We start from the raw sequence: 20,496 nt of genomic DNA, 5'->3' as shown, positions 1-20,496 counted from the left end.
GGTCCAAGGTTGGGCAGTGGCGAGGTGAGGCGAGGCCCGAAGTCGGGCATCGATGAGGCAAGGTCCGAGGTTGGACAGCGATGAGGCGAGGTCCAAGGTTGGGCAGTGGCGAGGTGAGGCGAGGCCCGAGGTCGGGCAGCGATGAGGTGAGGTCCAAGGTTGGGCAGTGGCGAGGTGAGGCGAGGCCAGAGGTCGGGCAGCGATGAAGCAAGGTCCGAGGTTGGGCAGTGGCGAGGTGAGGCGAGGCCCGAGGTCGGGCAGCGATGAGGCAAGGTCCGAGGTTGGGCAGTGGCGAGGTGAGGCGACGCCCGAGGTTGGACAGCGATGAGGCGAGGTCCAAGGTTGGGCAGTGGCGAGGTGAGGCGAGGCCCGAGGTTGGACAGTGGCGAGGTGAGGCGAGGCCCGAGGTTGGACAGCGGCGTGGCGAGGGGCGGTGAGGCAAGGCCTGAGGTCGGCCAGCGGTGAGGTGAGGTCCAAGGTTGGGCAGTGGCGAGGTGAGGCGAGGCCCGAGGTCGGGTAGCAATGAGGTGAGGTCTAAGATTGGGCAGTGGCGAGGTGAGGCGACGCCCGAGGTTGGACAGCGATGAGGCGAGGTCCAATGGTTGGGCAGTGGCGAGGTGAGGCGAGGCCCGAGGTTGGACAGTGGCGAGGTGAGGCGAGGCCCGAGGTTGGACAGTGGCGAGGCGAGGCGAGGCCCGAGGTTGGGCAGTGGCGAGGTGAGGCGAGGCCCGAGGTTGGACAGTGGCGAGGCGAGGCGAGGCCCGAGGTTGGGCAGTGGCGAGGTGAGGCGAGGCCCGAGGTTGGGCAGTGGCGAGGTGAGGCGAGGCCCGAGGTTGGGCAGCGGCGGGACCTCGCGGTCGGCAGGTCCGGATTCCGGAACATTTTACGGATTCCGGACAACCCTGCCACCAATTGGTCCGGAGTCTGGAACATTTTACGGATTCCGGACAACCCTGCCACCAATTGGTCCGGAGTCCGAAACTCCGGGTTTTGGACGCTGCACCTGTAGTACACACAAAACATATACATACACAGGATAGAATAATGTACATGAGATTGTTGCATTCAATGTTTATTCCACTAGTAAAGGAGACCCATACAAACCGTATGCATGACGGCCACAAGTTACAGATTTTCCTTTACGCACAGAATAAATGTCACATTCAACAACATGTTATGCCAAACCCTCCATTTGCTCGTTCACTTATTAACTGCTTTATAACACTTAACATGATCAATAAATAATTACTGACCCCTGAGGACCGAGTAAGCAATGCACACTGAAGTAGTGCTGTACAGGCAAGTTTTACAATGTTAAATATCCAACACCTATGCTGCTCAGTGACTTGCCTGGTGAATGCAATGCATCCCCTGAAAGTAAATACAGATGACAGATTGTGTTTTTTTTCCCCTTTAGCAGGTGGGAATGTTCACAACATTTGCCCAACTGAAAACTAATTATATCAATCAGCAGTTAATTTTAGACACTCCCTCCTTCCTTACACAACTGCCAAAAACAGATTCACTGCTGAGAAAACATAATTCAGTTCTTACATAGCCAATTATAGATCTTAAAGGTTCTCTGTCATCTTATGTTTACAGCATCATTGGAACAGCAGATGGTTTCTATAGTAGCTCGTCTGTACGAGAAGAGTGGAATAACAAGGAGAGTGCTTGCATACGAGTCATATTTTTTCATTTAATGTAAATGATTGATGACACCTCACCCAACCAGCCTTCCATAATCCTCAATAAAATGCTAAGAAGGTATACAGTTAATCTTCAAAAGGGTAAAACAGTAAGACATGTCTAGTTACGTTTTTCAGGTATTTTATAAGGGAACACACACCTGTTTACCTAAAGGATATTTTGGAAGAGACGAGGTGAAAACATGCAGACATTTCAGAACCGGGAAGTAATTCTGGTGGTAAATGTGAAGGCCCGTCAGCAGTTTCTGTACAACATCCTGCATAGTTTGGGGGGCAAATGAAAAGGAAGCAGCTTTTATTACTTTCTCTTGGGTTAACACACATCAATGAACTGAAAATCAACATACTATTTTGTGTACCCTTAAAACATCATTAAGTGCTTCATCTGGAAACATGCCCTGATATTACTAGGACCAGAATCCATTGTTCTTGCCATTTTTGATGACGGCCGGCTTGTACTACTTTTGCAGATCAGGAAAAAGTTTATTTCCTAAAATTCCTGACATTTTTTTTTGAATGGCAGCTTTTCCATCTTCAATAAATACATCTACTGAGTCAGTCAAACATTGTAGGTAAAAGACTTTAAATTGTGTCCACAAACAAAACTGTAGCAATTTACAGCATCAGCCCATCACATCTGTGCCCATCTTTTTCAGAGCAATCCAAAATTAATCCCACTGCCCTGCTCTCTCTGCATAGATAGCTCATATCTTAAAAAGGTATCTTCCTCTATTTATCCAAATTTTCTTTAAAATAATCAATGATCTCTGTCTCAACTATTCTCTATGGCTAGGCATTCCATGCTCCAATAACCCCGTGTGAAGAAATTTCTCCTAACCTCTCTCTGTCTAAGTGACAATTTTAAATTGATGATCCCTCGTCACTGACTGCCAGCCAGAGGAAATCGGCGTTCCCTATTCACTCTATCAAACCCCTTTATTATCTTAAAAACCTCTCATTAAATCTTTTACCTTCTCTTCTGTGATGGCAATAGTCCCAGTATCTCAAGTCTCTCTTCCTAACTATAGTTTCTCACCCGTGGCATCATCCTGGTGAATCTATGCTGAATGCTTTCTATGTCTTCAATGCATTTTCTATATTGTGGCACTTGAAACTGCACACAGTGCTCTAACTGTGGCCTAACCATGTTTTATACAAATTCATCATTATTTCTTTAAACGTGTACTCCTATCATCAAGTAAATCTTTCTCCTTTGCAGAAGGATCAACACCCAGAACCACAACCTTTTAAAACATATCAGACTTTTCTATTGTGTCGGCTTAAGGAGGCAGAAGTAGTTCCAACAGAAACTTAGGGCTAGACTTTCCACTTTCAAGCTAAGGCCGAAAAAAATGGGCCTTGTTCCAGCAATGAGGGACCTATCGCCCGTGCTGATCGCCTGCTCAAGGCCCATTTTTTTTTTTGCGATTTTCCACTCGGCCTTACCCCAGCGATGTCAAATGGGTAATGTGATTTCTCGGCGATCTCACAATCGCCCAAAGAAAATGGAAGTGAATGAAAAAAACTTTCCTAGCAACGCATTACTGCGCATGTGCAGGTTGATTTTTTTTTAGGTTGATGTTCTTTCCCGCGTTTGGGGAGGTCAGGGGTCATCACACATGCTCAGAAGCTCTGTGAGGGTCGGGGAGAGAGAGAGAGAGAGAGAGAGAGAGAGGGAGAGAGGGAGAAGGTATTTTGTGGTCAGAATAAAGTCATATTAATCGACATGGAGGCATCACTTGACAGGCGTAGGGCCAAGCCTTTCAGCGAGGAGGCCAATGAAGCCCTGGTGAATGTAGTGAGCACCAGGTGGGAGGATCGGATACGGGGTGGGCATGGGAAACCTCCACCCCGTGCATATCGCAAGACTTGGGCAGAGATTGCCGACATGGTCACTTCGGCATCCAATGAAGCCAGGACACCGGACCAGTGCCGCAAGTGTTGGAACAGCCTATTAGCAGCCGCTAGAGTAAGTTGAAATTTATATTTATGTATTGTTTAATGATGTAAATAGTAACTAGAATCTGCAATGTTATTTGGTTACATGTAAACATAACTAAATTATGAATAAATTTATGCAACCCAGCATAGTTAAATGTTGCAGTGTGAAATATGCAACGTAATGCTAATTTGTATTAGAACATTTAAATCTGCAGTCGTAAATGTCTTCAATGTCTTAAATTGCCTGCTCCATTTGCTTATGCCGTACAATGTTATCGTATCATTTACAGAAAAAGATATCGATCAATAATCGGGAGCAGCGCAGGACGGGTGGGGGCTCTGCAATGGTGCAGCCCCTGAATCCCTACGAGGAGCTCGCGGTGGCCTTGGTGGGCCCAGAAAGCCGTGGTGTGGCCGAACCCACTCTTGAGACATGTGAGGAATGAGAAATGTGCATTGTTCAATGTGTGAATCATTAGTAGATACTGAAAATATCGTAGTTCCGCATGTAATGTTATGCAATTAAAATGTAATTTGATGTTATGCAATGACAATCTAATGTTATGCTAATATAATATAATCTGATATATAATGGTGATGTACTATAGATATTCGAATGAGGTCATGTTAGGACATGTTAAAGCTTGTGATCACCTGTGCATATGTGGTGAGTGAAAGCATTGCAATGTTTTGACAGAGAAAAATTGTAATGCAATGAATTGAATAGTTAATCGTTGTTTATCAAATTAAAGGTCAAGTGGTCATCGAGTCGGTGGAGTCGACTGCCACTAAACTGTCTCCTACATCGCAGGAGGCTGAAGAGGAGGAGCCACTGCAAACTCCTGCTGCTGTGCTTCACTAGGAGGAGGAGGAGGAGGAGGAACCGGAGGAAGAAGAGTTTTTTTTTGTGGGTGGGGAACAACCCTGCGGCCATCTCGGTTGAGATGGAAGATGCACCGGGACCAAGCGGTGTGCAGGTGGTGACGCCAAGGCGCGTCACATTGCAAACGTCGACCCCATTGAGGTCTGGTCAGCGTGGCGAGCAATCACCTGCCTTGGAGGGCCGCCAGACAGAGAGCTTGATTTCCCGATCGGTCGCGACCTTATCCAGGGGTTCGAGGGATTCTCAGCGAGCTGGAGCCAGTTCTCTGCGAGCTGGAGCCAGTTCTCTGCGAGCTGGAGCCAGTTCTCGCTGAATTTCTCCAACTTGTCTTCTGAGCAGTCACTGATTGCAAGGGAGACACTGGAGGCGATTCAGCAGCAGACAGCCGCAACCAATGCCCTACGGCATGCGTTGCTGGCTGGACACGGCACTGCACCCCAAGGTGTCGTGTCTGCTCGCAGCGAGACCCCGAGCACGCAAGCGAGTACGGAGGGCACAGTTCCTCCAGACTCGGAAGTGGAGCCTCAGGCTTCCGCTTCCTCTCCGTCACCTTCACCACGGCAGGAAGTCTTGACATCCCACTCTGCACAACGTCTTGCTGTCGGTCTGCGTAGACCAAAACAGGCGGGTGGGGTGCGAACACGGGGTGGGATAGGATCTGGAGGGAAACGTGGCCGAAGGTAGGGAGGGGGGAGTTCTTTTTTTTATGTAGTTCACTTGTTTTAAAATATTCACTTGCTGTTATAAATTTATTATACTCTTGTTATTGTTATTGCCACTAAATTAGCCAATATTATTCAATAGTTAAATGTTCACTTGTTATCATTACTTAACTGTTCACTTTCCATTCTTTCTTAAATGGTCACTTGTTGTCATGACTGAAATGGCCACTTGTTCTGTAAAATGTTAATTTCTTCTCCTTGTAACGTTTTGGGAATTTTGAGGGAAGGGTGGGTTGGTGCGGTGGGTGGGGGGTTGGAGGGAGGATGTTGTTCATTAGTTGTTTAAAAAATTTTTTGTTTGTTAATAAAAAAAATATTTTTCTAAAACTTTTGTACCTTCTCTTAGTTACATAAATTTTACAATGTACAGTTTTTCATGCTTAATTGTTTGTTTATTCAGTTTAACCATGCAAATGAAACTTTTGATTAACCGTAACTGTAATTAAACGTTTGAATATCAACAATAATAGTTCATGTGAAGCGTTCATTAATAAGCTGCTGACGCAAAAGCTGAGCGGCCGTGTAACTGGCACTGACCACCGGTCTTCGGGAAAGGTGAGGAGGTACCGGTGCTAGATCGCCAGGCTGATTAAGCTCCCCTATGTTCTCGCCCGCGTCCTCTCCCACCTGTTCCTCCTCTTCATCTTCGCCAGCTGCCTCATCTCCTTCTGGTGGTGGTGGACCTGCAGCATGATCTGGCATTATTTGTCCTCTCTTTATAGCTAGGTTATGCAACATGCAACACACCACAATAAACTCTGCTACCTGATCAGGGTGGTACTGGAGGCTGCCTCCAGAATGATCCAGGCATCTGAAGCGCTGTTTTAGGACTCCAATTGTCTTTTCAACGATGTTGCGAGTCGCTATGTGACTTCCATTATACCGTCTCTGTGCTTCAGTGACGGGATTACGCAGCGGGGTCATGAGCCAACTGGCAAGGCCATATCCTTTATCCCCCAGCATCCAACCGTGACCTTCTGGCTGACTGACAAACAGGTCAGGGGTAGCACTTTCACGTAAAGATGTGTGCATCATGGATGCTGTCAGGAAATGTGGCATTTACTGTCATAATTGTTTGATTGTGGTTGACCACAAGCTGCACATTTAGGAAGTGGAACCCCTTTCAGTTACGAAACAGCTCTGCGTTCTTTAAGGGTGCTTTCAGGGCAATGTGCGTGCAGTCTATCGCTCCCTGTACCTTGGGGAAGTCTGCTATTCTCGAGAAACCCAATGCCCTCTCGATCTGTGCCTCCCTCGTCATTGAGAAGCTTATGAAGTCCACCCTGCGAGCATAAAGGGCTTCAATCACCTGTCAAATGCAGCAGTGTGTAGTATGCTGAGAGATATGGCAGATGTCGCCAGCTGAAGCCTGAAAAGATCCCGATGCGTAAAAGGCTAGGGCAGCAGTAACCTTCACCTCAACGGACAGTGCGGTTCTGATGGTGCTGGAAGGCTGCAGATCATCCTTGGCGAGTTGACATATCTCATCGATGACCTCCTTCCGGAATCGCAGCTTCCCAAGACAAGCATTTTCAGACAAGTTCAGGTAGGATTGCTTCTCCAAGTACTTTCGTTGGCTGTATGGTCTCCTCCTCTGTCTTCGTCTACGCATTGCTCTGCCACCTCTTCGATTGATCCTTTCAGTAACCAGTGTGTGAGCAGTTGCAATTAAAGGCAGGGAAAGCATAGGCCCCACTTCACTTTCAATAATTACTTTCACTAATTTTAATAATCTCTCTACTCTATACTCTCTAATCACTGTAATCTGCCCTCTCTGTACCAGTCAGTTTGATAGGCCCCAACAATATAATTAAATAACTTCACTATGTAAAATCTATTTACTAAATTATTCCAATATATGAGATCTATTTAGCATAAATAAGTTGATAATACCTATTTATATTCCCTGTCCAAAATTTCTGAGTACAATTTTTTTCAATTTTACTCTCTAAATAACTCACAACTAATTCTCCACCCTTCCTCCGAAGTTAAAAATGGCGTCCGTAGTGCCCATTTCCCTCTGTAAGGCCCTGAAAAAGCAACTATTTTTGAGCACTCTTTTGGGCCTTGCATCGGCCCAGCAAAGTGCATGCTAGGTGCCAAAACTTGAGATGGGCCTTGCATGGTCGATCATTTGGGCGATCATCTCGGCAATCAAAACGGAAACTTAGGGGCCTGTTTTTCTGGCGATATTTTGGGCCTAGTTTCCACTTTTTGCTCAAAATGGGCGATAGAGGTCCGTTTGGGGCGATAGATGGGCCTTAGATGGGCGATGTGAAGTGGAAGTCTAGCCCTTGCATTTATGTAGCACCTTTTATTGTAGAAACATCCCCAGACATTTTACACAGTGGAGAGTGAAATGGGGAAGAAATAGCCGAGGAGTAATTTAGTAGGATTTTCATCCATTGTGAGAGAAGTAGAAGTGAAAGTCTGGCTGGTAAAATGAGTTTTGAGAAGGTTGCTAAAAGTACGGAGAGATGAAAAACATAGGGATAATGGGGGGGAATTCCAGGGCTGAAGCAGCTCAAGGCTCTGCCAGCAAAGATGGAATGGGGGGCAGGCATGCATAAAAGGCCAGAGTCAGATGACCGAAGATTGCGGATAGATGTGCAAGACTGGAGGAGGTTGCAGAGATAGGGTAGGTTGAAGCCATGGAGAGATTTGATGGTGACAAGGATTTTAAATTTAACGCATTAGATGAGAAGATGCCAGTGTAGATCAGCGTGGACAAGTACGATAGGCAAGTGGGACTCATAACATGTTTGCAATGCACAGTAACCAAATAGATTACCTTTAAATATTGATCATTAATCAAAAGTTCAACCTGCTTCTCGGAGTCCTGATGCTCAACATATCTAAAATTAAAAAGCATATACAGATTAATGTTACTGGTTGAACATTATAGCGAGATATAATGGTAACAGTGCTTACACAATGGATATGTACGTGGCAGTGTTGTAAGACAGCAACAATGAAGAGTACTGGTGACATCATAAAACGTATCACTTTCGACTTTTAGACAGCAACACATGGTCTATATTTTTATTGTACATGTAGCACAACATAGGCAAATGCCTGTGCAGCACTCCCCTCAATTTTGGCTGCTGATTTAAATCACATCATTGGAACACATACAGACTGTGATTTTCTTTAGTTGGACAGTAACCTCCATCCAACTCTCTTTTCCCTACCCTGGATGTGCCTCTAAACATCTTTTTGGCCTATGTGCTTGGTGCAAAATACCCCTGCACTCATGCTCACAATGAAAGTCAGGGAGCTCCATTTTAAAACAGGTTACTGCAGCCTCCCAGCACTTACACTGCTATATGCTCATTATAGAAAGTAGACTAGAACACACCCATAACTGAGATAGCCTCACCTCCCAGTAGCGTTCCCAAACAGAGAGCAAGAGCAGGAAAGCAGCTGTAAAGCATTATACTGGTTATAGGCAGAAGTGTGACCAAGTGGCATAGGAAGGCATACTGGAGACAGAAGCAGAGAAACAAGGAGGGTTAGAGGCACATATTCAAAGGATATGTATTGGTTATGAAATATTCAGGTGGGACAGAGTGGCAGTATTAATGAAAGGTTCTAGTACAGCATTAGAACACAAGGATGATATAGGGAATGGTGAAAAAAGCTGAATCTACATGGTTCGAGTTAAGGAATAAGAAGGGAACTTATTGAGAATTTATTAGACTGTGAAAACAGTGAAAAAGCAATATAGAGTAAGAGAAATGTAGACAGACTAGAGAAAAATGCAGAAGCAAAAGACACATAATAATAAATAAAAACACAAGATGCTGGTGGTACTCAGCCTGTCAGGCAACATCTGTGGAGAAAGAAAGAGAGTTAATGTTTCAAGTTGATGACCTTTCAACAGAACTGGAAGATGTTGGAAATTAACAGCTTTTAAGCAAATACAGAGCAAGGGAAAAGCACGAGAGGAAGGAAAGAATAAATGGGAAACATCTGTGATAGGGTGGAGGTCAGGAGTGATTAATTGACGAAGGGGATGTTGACGCAAAAGGGGGTGTCGATGAGACAAGTTTCTTTACTTGTCTCACAATCTCCAACATCTTCCCATCCATACCTTTACATCGTCCATCTCTAACTATTTCCTCTATTCCCTTCCTGGACTTCTCTTTCCATCTCTGCTGATGGGAATTCAACAGACATCTATTACAACCCCAATGATAAGTAAAACTACTAGTTCTATGCTTCTTTCTACCACACTTCCCGTAAAGACTCCATTCCTGTGTCCCAGTTTCTCTGTCTCAAGTCACATTTGCTCTAAATAATTCCACTTTCCACACAACAGTTTCTAAAAAGTTATTTTTCCTTAGCCAAGGTTTGCCCTTCACAGCTGTCCACAGGACACTTGACCACCAATTTCCTGGGCATTGCTCTTACCTTTACCTCATCCTCCACCCGCATCTCCCGCTCTTGCCTTCTGCCCCCTGCCTCCCTCACCTCCTGCCCACGCCACCAGCCTTCACATTTGCCAGATCACCATCTGCCGTTTCTGCCACCTACAACGCAATCCCCTTGATCAAGCTTAATTTCCCACTCCATGTTGCCCATGTTTATTCTTCCACCACCCCTACTTCCTCTCATGCAACTGCATTAGATGGTGCAGAGGAAACTGACTGGAATGATACATAGGTTAAGGGACGTCTATAATGTGGAGAGACAAGAGAAGCTGGAATTGTTCTCCTTGGAGCAGAGAAGATTAAGCGGAGGAGATGTAATGGAAGTGTTCAAAATGATGAAGGATTTTGATAGAGTAGACCAGTCGGTGGTGAAAGCAGATTCAATAGTAACTTTCAAAAGGGAATGAGATATACACTTGAAACGGAAAATAATTCAGGACGATGGGTAAAGAGCAGGGGTGTGGGACTAATTGCATCGCTTTCAAAGAGCCAGCCTAGGTATGATGGGCCAAATGGCCTCCTTCTGTACTCCACGATTCTATTCCACACCTGTCCATTTACCTCTTCCCCCTCCATGAACCAGGACCGCAAACACTCCTACCATTTGAGACAGCAATTTGTGTATACTTTCTCTAATCTACTGTACTGTTCACGGTGAATTATTATTTATTTTTCCCTCTCAATGATGTTTCATGCCACAGAATATCTCTAGACAAGAAAGTGCAAAACCCATTCCAGAGAAACAAAGCAGTGGCAAGTACCAAAGAGCAGCCTTTGATGATGTTATGTCAAGTTTTCATTTTTTTCCCTTCCTGCAATATGGTGTCTGGCCTCCACCTTGTGCCTTCCCACACTGGCACGACTGAAATCAAGAACTCAAGTGTTTGGAGGACTGCAGGTGTGAATTTTAGGGATCCATTGTATTTTGTTGCCCTTCAGGAAATTGGAAGAGATTGAGTAATAAAATCATTAAAAAAAAATGCATATTCATTGCACCTCAACAGACTCCAGAGTCAACATAATACGTACTTGTTGGGGTAAAGTTTTATTTTTAATGCTCCTGGTGTATAATGTTGTTGCCCAGGAGTACGTATCAGGAATTCAGGCATGTGCCCAAATCTGAAGGCCACAAATTTCCATCCATTATTTTTAACACACTGGAGCTGAAATGCCCCTGATTTGCACCTAACGGGGCACAATACTGTTTTCGCCTGAGGGTGGGGCGGGGCGCTACCAGCTCCCATGAAATTGCGTGGGAGTTAGCGGAAGCACAAAAACGGTAGCGCGCCCCAGGTTGCTGTGTCTCCGGCAATGACATCATCAGCGTGCATGGCGACCCCTTTTCATCCCGTAGCGGAAATTGGCCAGCGCCCCGTAAAGCCGCATGAGGAGATGTCCGCGCTGGCCTCACAGGTCACAAACAGGCCAGACACCCATTGCGGGACGAACCTTAAAGGGGAGGTATGCTGCACTGTCATATTTTATTCCCCCCTCCCCCTCCCCCTTACTGGTCTTGCCGTTCGCCACTCCTTTCGTGGTGTCAGGGCCGCGTTCATGCAGCCCGGATCTGTCTCGGTGCCGGGCTGCGGCTACGGCAACCCTTAGCCCTGGTGGAGGCCTTCAAAGGGCCTGCAGAGTTCGCAGCGTCCTTCCCCTTTAATGGAAAGGGAGGGGCGTTGGAACATGTCAGCGCTTGGCGGAGAAGCTGCATAGTGCTACCGAACCCGCCCCCAAAGAGAAGTGGAGTGCGCGACATTGCGCTTCACTTCCTGTGAGGGACGGTAACTGGAATTTCGCAGCTGGGGCGGGACTTCCGCGCCAGGCAAAGTAAGTCGCGCCTCACCTCGGTTACCACCCCCAAATGGGGCATAACTGATTTCGCTCCCAATGTATCTTTGCCAGTCTGTCAAAAACATGTTTTGATAAGAGGGACTCCACACGCATTAGTGCTCAGTCGTTCATGTGAATATCTCACCTCTGCATCAGAAGGTCATGGGTTCAAGTCCCACTCCAGGCACTTGAGCACATAATTCAGGCTGACACTTCAGTGCAACACTGAAGGTATGCTGCACTGTCAGAGGTGCTGCCTTTGGGATGAGATGTTAAACTGAGCCTGTCTGTCTGTCTCAGGTAGATATAAAAGATCCCAAGGCATTATTCAAAGAAGAGCAGGGAAGTTCTCACAGCAAAGTCCTGGCCAACATTTATCCCTCAACCAACATTAATAAAATACAGATTATTTGATCATTACTTCAATGCTATTCTGTGCACAAATTGGCTACTGTGTTTCATTACAACAGTAATTACACTTCAAAAGTACTTATTTGGCTGTCTAGTACTTATTTGGGATGTCCGGAGGGCGTGAAAGGCGCTATATAAATACAAGCCCTTCGCTTAATGTGTAAACATCATGAACCAGGCTTGTGCCAATTATTTTATAGTTAATTTAGTGACTTCCTCAGCTATTGAAAAATAAAATAAAATATGGAGCTTAGTTAAAACCTGGCGTTAAATAGTCGGCATTTGCAAAAAGCAGTGATGCTTTATTTTTTGACTTCCATCCATCCACAATTACCGTTGTGAGATTAGCAATTAATCCAACCAGGATGGAATCACTGCAATAGTGAGAAATGATATTGGCTCAAATGATCAGGATGTTGAAACAGTTTGGGTGGAGATAAGGAGTAATAAGGGGAAAAAGTCACTGGTGGGCGTAGTCTATAGGCCCCCTAACAGTAGCAACTCTGTTGGTCGGAGCATTAACCAGGAAATAGTGGGGGCTTGTAAAAATGGAACAGCAATAATCATGGGTGATTTTAACCTCCATATTGATTGGACAAATCAAATTGGTCAGGGTAGCCTTGAGGAGGAATTCATAGAGTGCGTAAGGACGGGTTCCTTGAGCAGAATGTAACGGAACCAACCAGGGGGCAGGCTATCTTAGATCTGGTCCTGTGTAATGAGACAGGATTAACAAACAATCTCCTAGTAAAGGATCCCCTCGGAATGAATGATCATAGCATGATTGAATTGCAAATTCAGATGGAGGGTGAGAAAGTTGGATTTTTAACCAGCGTACTAAGCTTAAATAAAGGAGACTATGAAGGTATGAGGGCAGAGTTGGGTAAAATGGACTGGGAAAATAGATTAAAGTGTAGGATGGTTGATGAACAGTGTTGTACATTTAAGGAGATATTTCACAACTCTCAAGAAAAATATATCCCAGTGAGGAGGAAAGGGTGCAAGAGAAAAGAGAGCCATCCATGGCTAACTAAAGAAATAAAGGACGGTATCCAATTAAAAACAAGGGCATACAAAGTGGCCAAAACTAGTGGGAGGACAGAAGATTGGGAAGCTTTTAAAAGCCACCAAAGAATGACTAAAAAAATGATTAAGAATGGGAAGATAGACTATGAAAGTAAACTAGCACAAAATATAAAACAGATAGCAAGAGTTTCTATAGCTATATAAAAAGAAAAAGTGTGGCTAAAATAAATGTTGGTCCCTTAGAGGACGAGCCCGGGGAACTAGTAATGGGGAACATGGAAATGGCAGAAACTCTGAACAAATATTTTGTATCAGTCTTTACAGTAGAGGACACAAACGATATTCCAACAGTGGATAGTCAAGAGGCTATAGGGGGTGAGGAACTTAACACAATCACAATCACTAAGGAGGTGGTACTCAGTAAGATAATGGGACGAAAGGCAGATAAATCCCCTGGACCTGATGGCTTGCATCCTAGGGTCTTAAGAGAAGTAGCTGCAGGGATAGTGGATGTACTGGTTGTAATTTACAAAAATTCCCTGGATTCTGGGGAGGTCCCAGCAGATTGGAAAACTGCAAATGTAACGCCCCTAGTTAAAAAAGGAGGCAAACAAAAAGCAGGAAACTATAGACCAGTTAGTCTAACATCTGTGATTGGGAAAATGTTGGAGTCCATTATTAAAGAAGCAGTAGCTGCACATTTGGAAAAGCATAATGCAGTCAGGCAGAGTCAGCATGGATTTATGAAAGGGAAATCATGTTTGACAAATGTGCTGGAATTCTTTGAGGATGTAATGAACAGGGTGGATAAAGGGGAACCAGTGGATGTGGTGTATTTGGACTTCCAGAAGGCATTTGACAAGGTGCCACATAAAAGGTTACTGCACAAGATAAAAGTTCACGGGGTTGGGGGTAATATATTAGCATGGATAGAGGATTGGCTAACTAACAGAGAACAGAGATTCAGGATAAATGGTTCATTCTCTGGTTGGCAACCAGTAACTAGTGGGGTGCTGCAGGGATCAGTGCTGGGACCCCAACTATTTTACAATCTATATTAACAACTTGGAAGAAGGGACTGAGTGTAATGTAGCCAAGTTTGCTGACGATACAAAAATGGGAGGAAAAGCCATGTGAGGAGGACACAAAAAATCTGCAAAAGGACCTAGATAGGCTAAGTGAGTGGGCAAAAATTTGGCAGATGGAGTATAATGTTGGAAAGTGTGAGGTCAAGCACTTTGGCAGAAAAAAAAATCAAAAAGCAAGCTATTATTTTAAATGGAGAAAGATTGCAAAGTGCTGCAGTGCAGCGGGACCTGGGGGTACTTGTGCACGAAACACAAAAGGTTAGTATGCAGGTACAGCAAGTGATCAGGAAGGCCAATGATATCTTGGCCTTTATTGCAAAGGGGATGGAGTATAAAAGCAGGGAAGTCTTGCTACAGCTATACAGGAAATTGGTGAGGCCACACCTGGAATACCGTATGCAGTTTTGGTTTCCATATTTACGAAAGGATATACTTGCTTTGGAGGCAGTTCAGAGAATGTTCACTAGGTTGATTCCGGAGATGAGGGGGTTGACTTATGAGGAAAGGTTGAGTAGGTTGGGCCTCTACTCATTGGAATTCAGAAGAATGAGAGGTGATCTTATCAAAACATATAAGATTGAGGGTGGATACAGAGAGGATGTTTCCACTGATGGGGGAGACTAGAACAAGAGGGCATGATCTTAGAATAAGAGACCACCCATTTAAAACTGAGATGAGGAGAAATTTCTTCTCAGAGGGTTGTAAATCTATAGAATTCGCTGCCTCAGAGAGCTGTGGAAGCTGGAAGCTGGGACATTGAATAAATTTAAGACAGAAATAGACAGTTTCTTAAACGATAGGGGAGTAAGGGGCTATGGGGAGAGGGCAGGGAAGTGGAGCTGAGTCCATAATCAGATTAGCCATGATCTTATTGAATGGCAGAGCAGGCTCGAGGGGCCGTATGGCCTACTCCTGTTCCTATTTCTTATGTTCTTGTGTGTCACAACTGTCATACAGCTTACTTGAAGTGAAAGAAAAAACAAATGCTTAACATTAAAATCTACAGTTTGAAAACATCCCTTCTTCAATCAGTGCACCAAAAACAAGTTAATTGTTCATTAATCTCGCTGTTGTTTGTGAAATAGTGTTACTGCAAAATTTCATGTTTGCCTAAATGATAGTCATTGCATTCCAAACACTGTGTGAAAGTACTTGGTGGCATTCTGGTGATGGTATTCTGACGAGTGTGAGGAACTCATGGACTTCTTTTGTCTCTAAGATCAAGACCATCCTTTCAGCTGCCTCTAACACTTCCCTTCCTTCCACGGGGCCAAACTTCCTTTAAGGTTCCCTCCCTGACCTAGCCCTGAACTTACATCTTTCTCCAGTTTCTCTCTGATTTCCCCTCATGACCTGTCCATGCTCATCTTGTCCACGAGCCCCATTTCCTGCTCCCTCGATCCTATTTCCACCAAACTGCTGACCACCAAACTTCTTTTTCTGGCTTCCATATTAGCTGACATTGTTAATGGTTTGCTCTCCTCCATTACTGTCCCCCTCTCCCTCAAATCTGCTGTCATCATCCCTCTCCTCAAAAAAACCCTCGACCCCTCCTTCTTTGCAAACTACCGCCCCATCTCCAACCTCCCTTTCTTTTCCAAAGACTTTGAACGTGTGGTTGCCGCCCAAATCCGTGCCCATCTTTCCTGCAGCTCCATGCTTAAATCCTTCCAATCCGGTTTCCGCCCCACCACAGTACCAAAACGGTTCTCATCGACAAAGGTAAACTATCTCACCTCGTCCTTCTCGACTTGTCTGGAGCCTTTGACACAGGTGACCACTCCATAATCTTCCAACGTCTTTCCACCGTTGTCCAGCTGGGTGGGATTATACTCGTTTGGTTCCACTCATATCTATCTAATCGGAGCCAGAAAATCATCTGCGATGGCTTCTCTTCCTGCTCCTGCATAGTTACCTCTGGTGTTCCCCCAAGGATCTATCCTTGGCCTCCTCCTATTTCTCATCTACATACTGCCTCTTGGTGACATCATCCGAACACACAGCATCAGTTTCCACATGTATGCTGAAGACACCCGGCTCTATCTTACCACCACATCTCTCGACCCATCCATGGTCTCGAAATTGTCATCCAGTACTGGATGAGCAGAAATTTTCTCCAATTAAATATTGGGAAGACCAAAGCCATTGTTTTTGGTCCCCGCCACAAACTCTGTTCCTTAGTCACTGATTCCATCCCTGTCGCAACACCTGTCTGAGGCTGAACCAGACTGTTCGCAACATTGGGGGCCAAAATTCAGCCTCCCGAAAAGGCTAGTTATCGCCGGAAAGCGGCAGCCATGCAGCGGTGTCGAATGTCTGCCAATTTTCTGTCGAATGGCTGCTGCTTGCGAAATTCTCCTCCGTGGTTTTTCTGGTGGTCCCCATTTCCGCCCCACTGCTGCCGATCCCTCCTCAGTGCGACATCAAAGCGTGCTCCACCGATCCCTCGCGCTACAAGCAAAATCCGGGTTAAAAAAATCTTGCGGCCGCGTTTTTTTCTGTTGATGCACTGTGATTGCAGTGTGTGCAAAATGGCGGCATGGCCGCCATCTTTTTTTTTGACGGCCGACTTGCCAGGTTGGCCTGACAATTACACCCCCGGCTTCGGCCGGGTCGCCAACGGGCAGCCTGGCACCCCCTCTTGGGTGCCAGGCCACTGGCCAGGCCGAAACCCTCCCGAGTGGCCCAGTGAACCTAACTAAAATAATCGCAGAGCTCTCTCCTTTAAGTTAAGGGGAGAGACATGGTGACGCGCCAGTGTGATGACACCATCAGCACTACGCTGACTGACAGCAGTGGAGAATCCATCCCGCCTTCACTTCCGGCCCCATTATGACCGATTTCTGCTCCTCTCAAAAAAAAGACAAAGAGCTGAATCTTGCGCAAGATGCCACCTCATCCACTACGGCGGCGGAAACACAGGAAAAACAGTAGGTGCAACTTGTTTCCGGCGGAGGTGAATTTCTACTCCTTGGTGTCACAATTGACCCTGAAATGAGCTTCAGACCACATATCCACAGCATAACTAAAACTGCCTATTTCCACCTCTATAACATCGTCTGTCTCCACCCCTGCCTCAGCTCATCTGCTGCTGAAACCCTCATCCATGCTTTTGTTAACTCTAAACTTAACTATTCCAACACAATCCTGACTGGCCTCCCACGTTCTACCCTATGTAAACTTGAGGTCACCCAAAACTCGGCTGCCCAGTTCAGCCCGAAGTCCAGTTCATCCATCACCCCTATGCTCGCTGACCTACATTAGCTGCCGGTTAAGCAACACCTCAATTTCAAAATTCTCACCCTTGTTTTCAAATCCCTCCACAACCTCGCCCCTCCCTAGCTCTGTAATCTTCTCCAGGCCCACAATACCCCCACCCCATAAAATATCTCTGCTCCTCTAATTCTGTCCTCTTGAACATCCCTGATTATAATCACTCAACCATTGGTGGCTGTGCCTTCTGTTGCCTCAGCCCTAAGCTCTGGAATTCCCTGCCTAAACCTCTCCGCCTCTCTTTCCTCCTTTAAGGCAATCCTTAAAACCTATCTCTTTGACCAAGCTTTTGGTTATCTGCCCTGAATTTTCCTTATGTGGCTCGGTGTCAAAGTTCTGTCTTCTAATACTCCTGTGAAGCTCCTTGGGACGCTTTACGTTAAAGGTGCTATATAAATACAAGTTGTTATTATTCAATAAGGTACAACATAAATCAAGTATTTCTTTATTTTTATAAATTTTAATTAGATTTAAAATATAACATTTTGCAAACATAGAAATTATATTTGAGTTCCTAAAAAAAAAGGTTAATTTATTTTTTATTGTCTAAATTAATGTGCACAGAAATGTACTGTATGGCTGATTCTGAATTTATGGATGCTATAAGAAAACGTGCAGAGTTATACTAGAGCTTTTTATCGACTGTCACTAGGACTGTCACATGAGGCAGCCTTTTTGCTCTGGAGGATTGAAGGTCACATTCGAACAGCTTGCATAATTCAAAATGTGAAGGTACACTTCAGCAACCAGAAAAGGTCAGCCAGGATAAAATATTGACACATATACAAAATCATAACCCTGAAATCCCAAATTTTAGATTGATACTTTTAAAAATAAAGAATATTGGTATAGTAATAATTAAAGATGAAAACAAAACACACAAATGTGATTTCCAGATACTGATTAAATAATGTTATGAAAGCATATTGACTTCCAGCGTTTCTTTAAAAAAGATTGCTAGTCCAATCTCGCCCGAATATTACCAGAGTTGCTACTTTAGAATCCAAACAACTGGGATATCCCAGCAAGCCTTACAAAATAATGATTTACAAACATGTATGCTAAATTTGATCCTAACATTAAAACATGCTAATGACAGGATGGTGATCAGCATTCATGTCCTTCACCATCAGGCTGTGTTTGTGTCAGACAGCTTGGCAGCATTTAAGGGAAAATTATTTGTTTCACCAATATAATTTTAGACATACATTTCGCTCATAAAGAGCTGTGTTGTGCTGTTTCAACCTTTGCGGTATTGGAGCTCACATGACAGAGCCAGTAACGGATGATCAGGCAAGACCATTAGTAACTTCACCCAAGTGACATGAAAAATGAAACATCAGTAGCGAGATGGTACAGCACACCTTAAAATACAATACGGCAAAACATTTCTATATAGAATAAGCTAGGAGCAGTTTGTTCCTTCAACAACAACTTGTATTTATATAGCACCTTTAACATAGTAAAATATCCCAAGGCACTTCACAGGAGCGTCATAAAACAAAATTTGATATTGACCCACATTAGGAGATACTAGGGCAAAATGCTTGGTCAAAGAGGTAGGTTTTAAGGAGCATCTTAAAAGGAGGTAAGAGAGGTCGAGAGGCGGAGGGTTAGGGAGTGAATTCCAGAACTTAGGGCCTTAGGCAACAGAAGGCACGGCCACCAATGGTGCTGCATTTGAAATCGAGGATGCTCAAGAGGGCAGAATTAGAGGAGATCAGATATCTTGGGGGGGGTTGTGGGGCTGGAGGAGATTGTAGAGATAGGGAGGGACGAGGCCATGGAGGGATTTGAAAACAAGGAAGAGAATTTTAATATTGAGGCGTTGCTTAACCAGGAGCCAATGTAGGTCAGTGAACACAGCGGTAATGGGACTTGGTACGAGTTAGGACACAGACAGGAGAGTTTTGGATGAGCTCAAGTTTACGGAGAGTAGAACATGAGAGGCCGGCCAGGAAAAGTATTACTAGTTCATAATTTACAGGGCTACATGTAGCCATACAAGATCAAATAGTCCACAAAACATTATCAATCCATTCCTATTTAGACAACAGAATGTCATTTGTGGAATTCAATACCATAGCACTGCATAACCGCAAGAGTTTTTAACCAGAGTTGCCCAGTCTTCTAATAATATTCATATGCTTTTCTTAAGTTTATTCAGTAAGAAGTTGAGTCATAAAGAATGGCAAGATTTCAGGTTTGATCCTTTATCTTGTCTCAGCTGCAGTGCTTTAATATCCTTGTATTAGGGATGGGGAGGGGGAGCAAGGGATTGGATGGCATAAGGAAAAGAAAGAAAAAAATCAGCCACTGATTGCAAGTGACTGACCCCTGTTGGAAATACGTTGCGAATGAGAGCATCAGGCAGGAACAGGATCAGGGTTGGTTGTGATGACCCCTGCAGTTGAACAGCTACCAACACTCATTGCCAAAGCTTACATATAATGAATGCCCACTTGGGTGAAGTATTGAATGAGTCAATGCCTGCAGGATCGAAGAGGTGAAATAAAACAAGGTGGGAGGGACATATTGGCGAGAGAGAGAAAAATAAATCACTGCCTTGCACAAAAACAAGCAATTTTTTACTCACCCCATAAAAGACGGCACTTGACGGATTAGTTCACAGTCATCATGGGTAAGATTCTGTACCCTGGCATTGGCTTCATCCAGTGTATAGCACAAAAGACTGAGAGACTGTGAGTAGAAGTGCTCTAACAGAGATAGCTGTGAAGAACAAGAGGCCGTAAGAGGTGGGAGAAAAAAAAAATACAAGGAATTAAATAAGCAAAATTTCAATTCTTGTCATCTAAGCATCTGTTTTAAACTTATTCAGCCTCGCCAACTTCCACTTACCTGAAAACCTTTAACAAAATTCCTCACAGAAAAATCATGGTACAAGAAAATGCTGATCAGAACCTGAAGCACTTTTCCACTCAACTTAAATGGGAATTTGGTTGTCAGCACCAACTATGAAAGGAGTACAAAAATAGAAAGAACATACATCTTTATAAGCAGTTACTCTCAGGTGTGTGCATAACGAGTATATGCATTAAATAAATTATAATAATTAGAAGAGAGGAACAAACCCCATATAGGTATTGGCAAACTCAAAGTTTGATACTCAGCACCCTCATCCACTATTTAAAAAAAATATTGTTAAGCTTTTCACATTTC

At 44.5% G+C, this 20,496-nt stretch overlaps 1 protein-coding gene across 1 annotated transcript in view; it reads right to left on the bottom strand.

The window, feature by feature from the left end:
- The window catches only part of orc3 (origin recognition complex, subunit 3), a gene marked incomplete at its 5' end in the record, with an annotated part of 66,845 nt that extends 46,556 nt beyond the window's left edge, over window positions 1–20,289 (bottom strand). The window contains 4 exons of the mRNA XM_070870323.1: window positions 1,850–1,966; window positions 8,047–8,110; window positions 19,913–20,046; window positions 20,176–20,289. Coding sequence (XP_070726424.1) covers window positions 1,850–1,966; window positions 8,047–8,110; window positions 19,913–20,046; window positions 20,176–20,289 — 429 coding nt within the window. The remainder of the gene's footprint in view (window positions 1–1,849; window positions 1,967–8,046; window positions 8,111–19,912; window positions 20,047–20,175) is intronic.
- Window positions 20,290–20,496: the final 207 nt, after the last annotated feature.

Source organism: Pristiophorus japonicus, unplaced genomic scaffold (genome assembly GCF_044704955.1).
Source record: "Pristiophorus japonicus isolate sPriJap1 unplaced genomic scaffold, sPriJap1.hap1 HAP1_SCAFFOLD_1303, whole genome shotgun sequence".
In the NCBI taxonomy this organism is placed as follows: domain Eukaryota; kingdom Metazoa; phylum Chordata; class Chondrichthyes; family Pristiophoridae; genus Pristiophorus; species Pristiophorus japonicus.
Note: the sequence above shows the minus strand (reverse complement) of the source record. Positions and strands in the feature narration are given on the sequence as shown.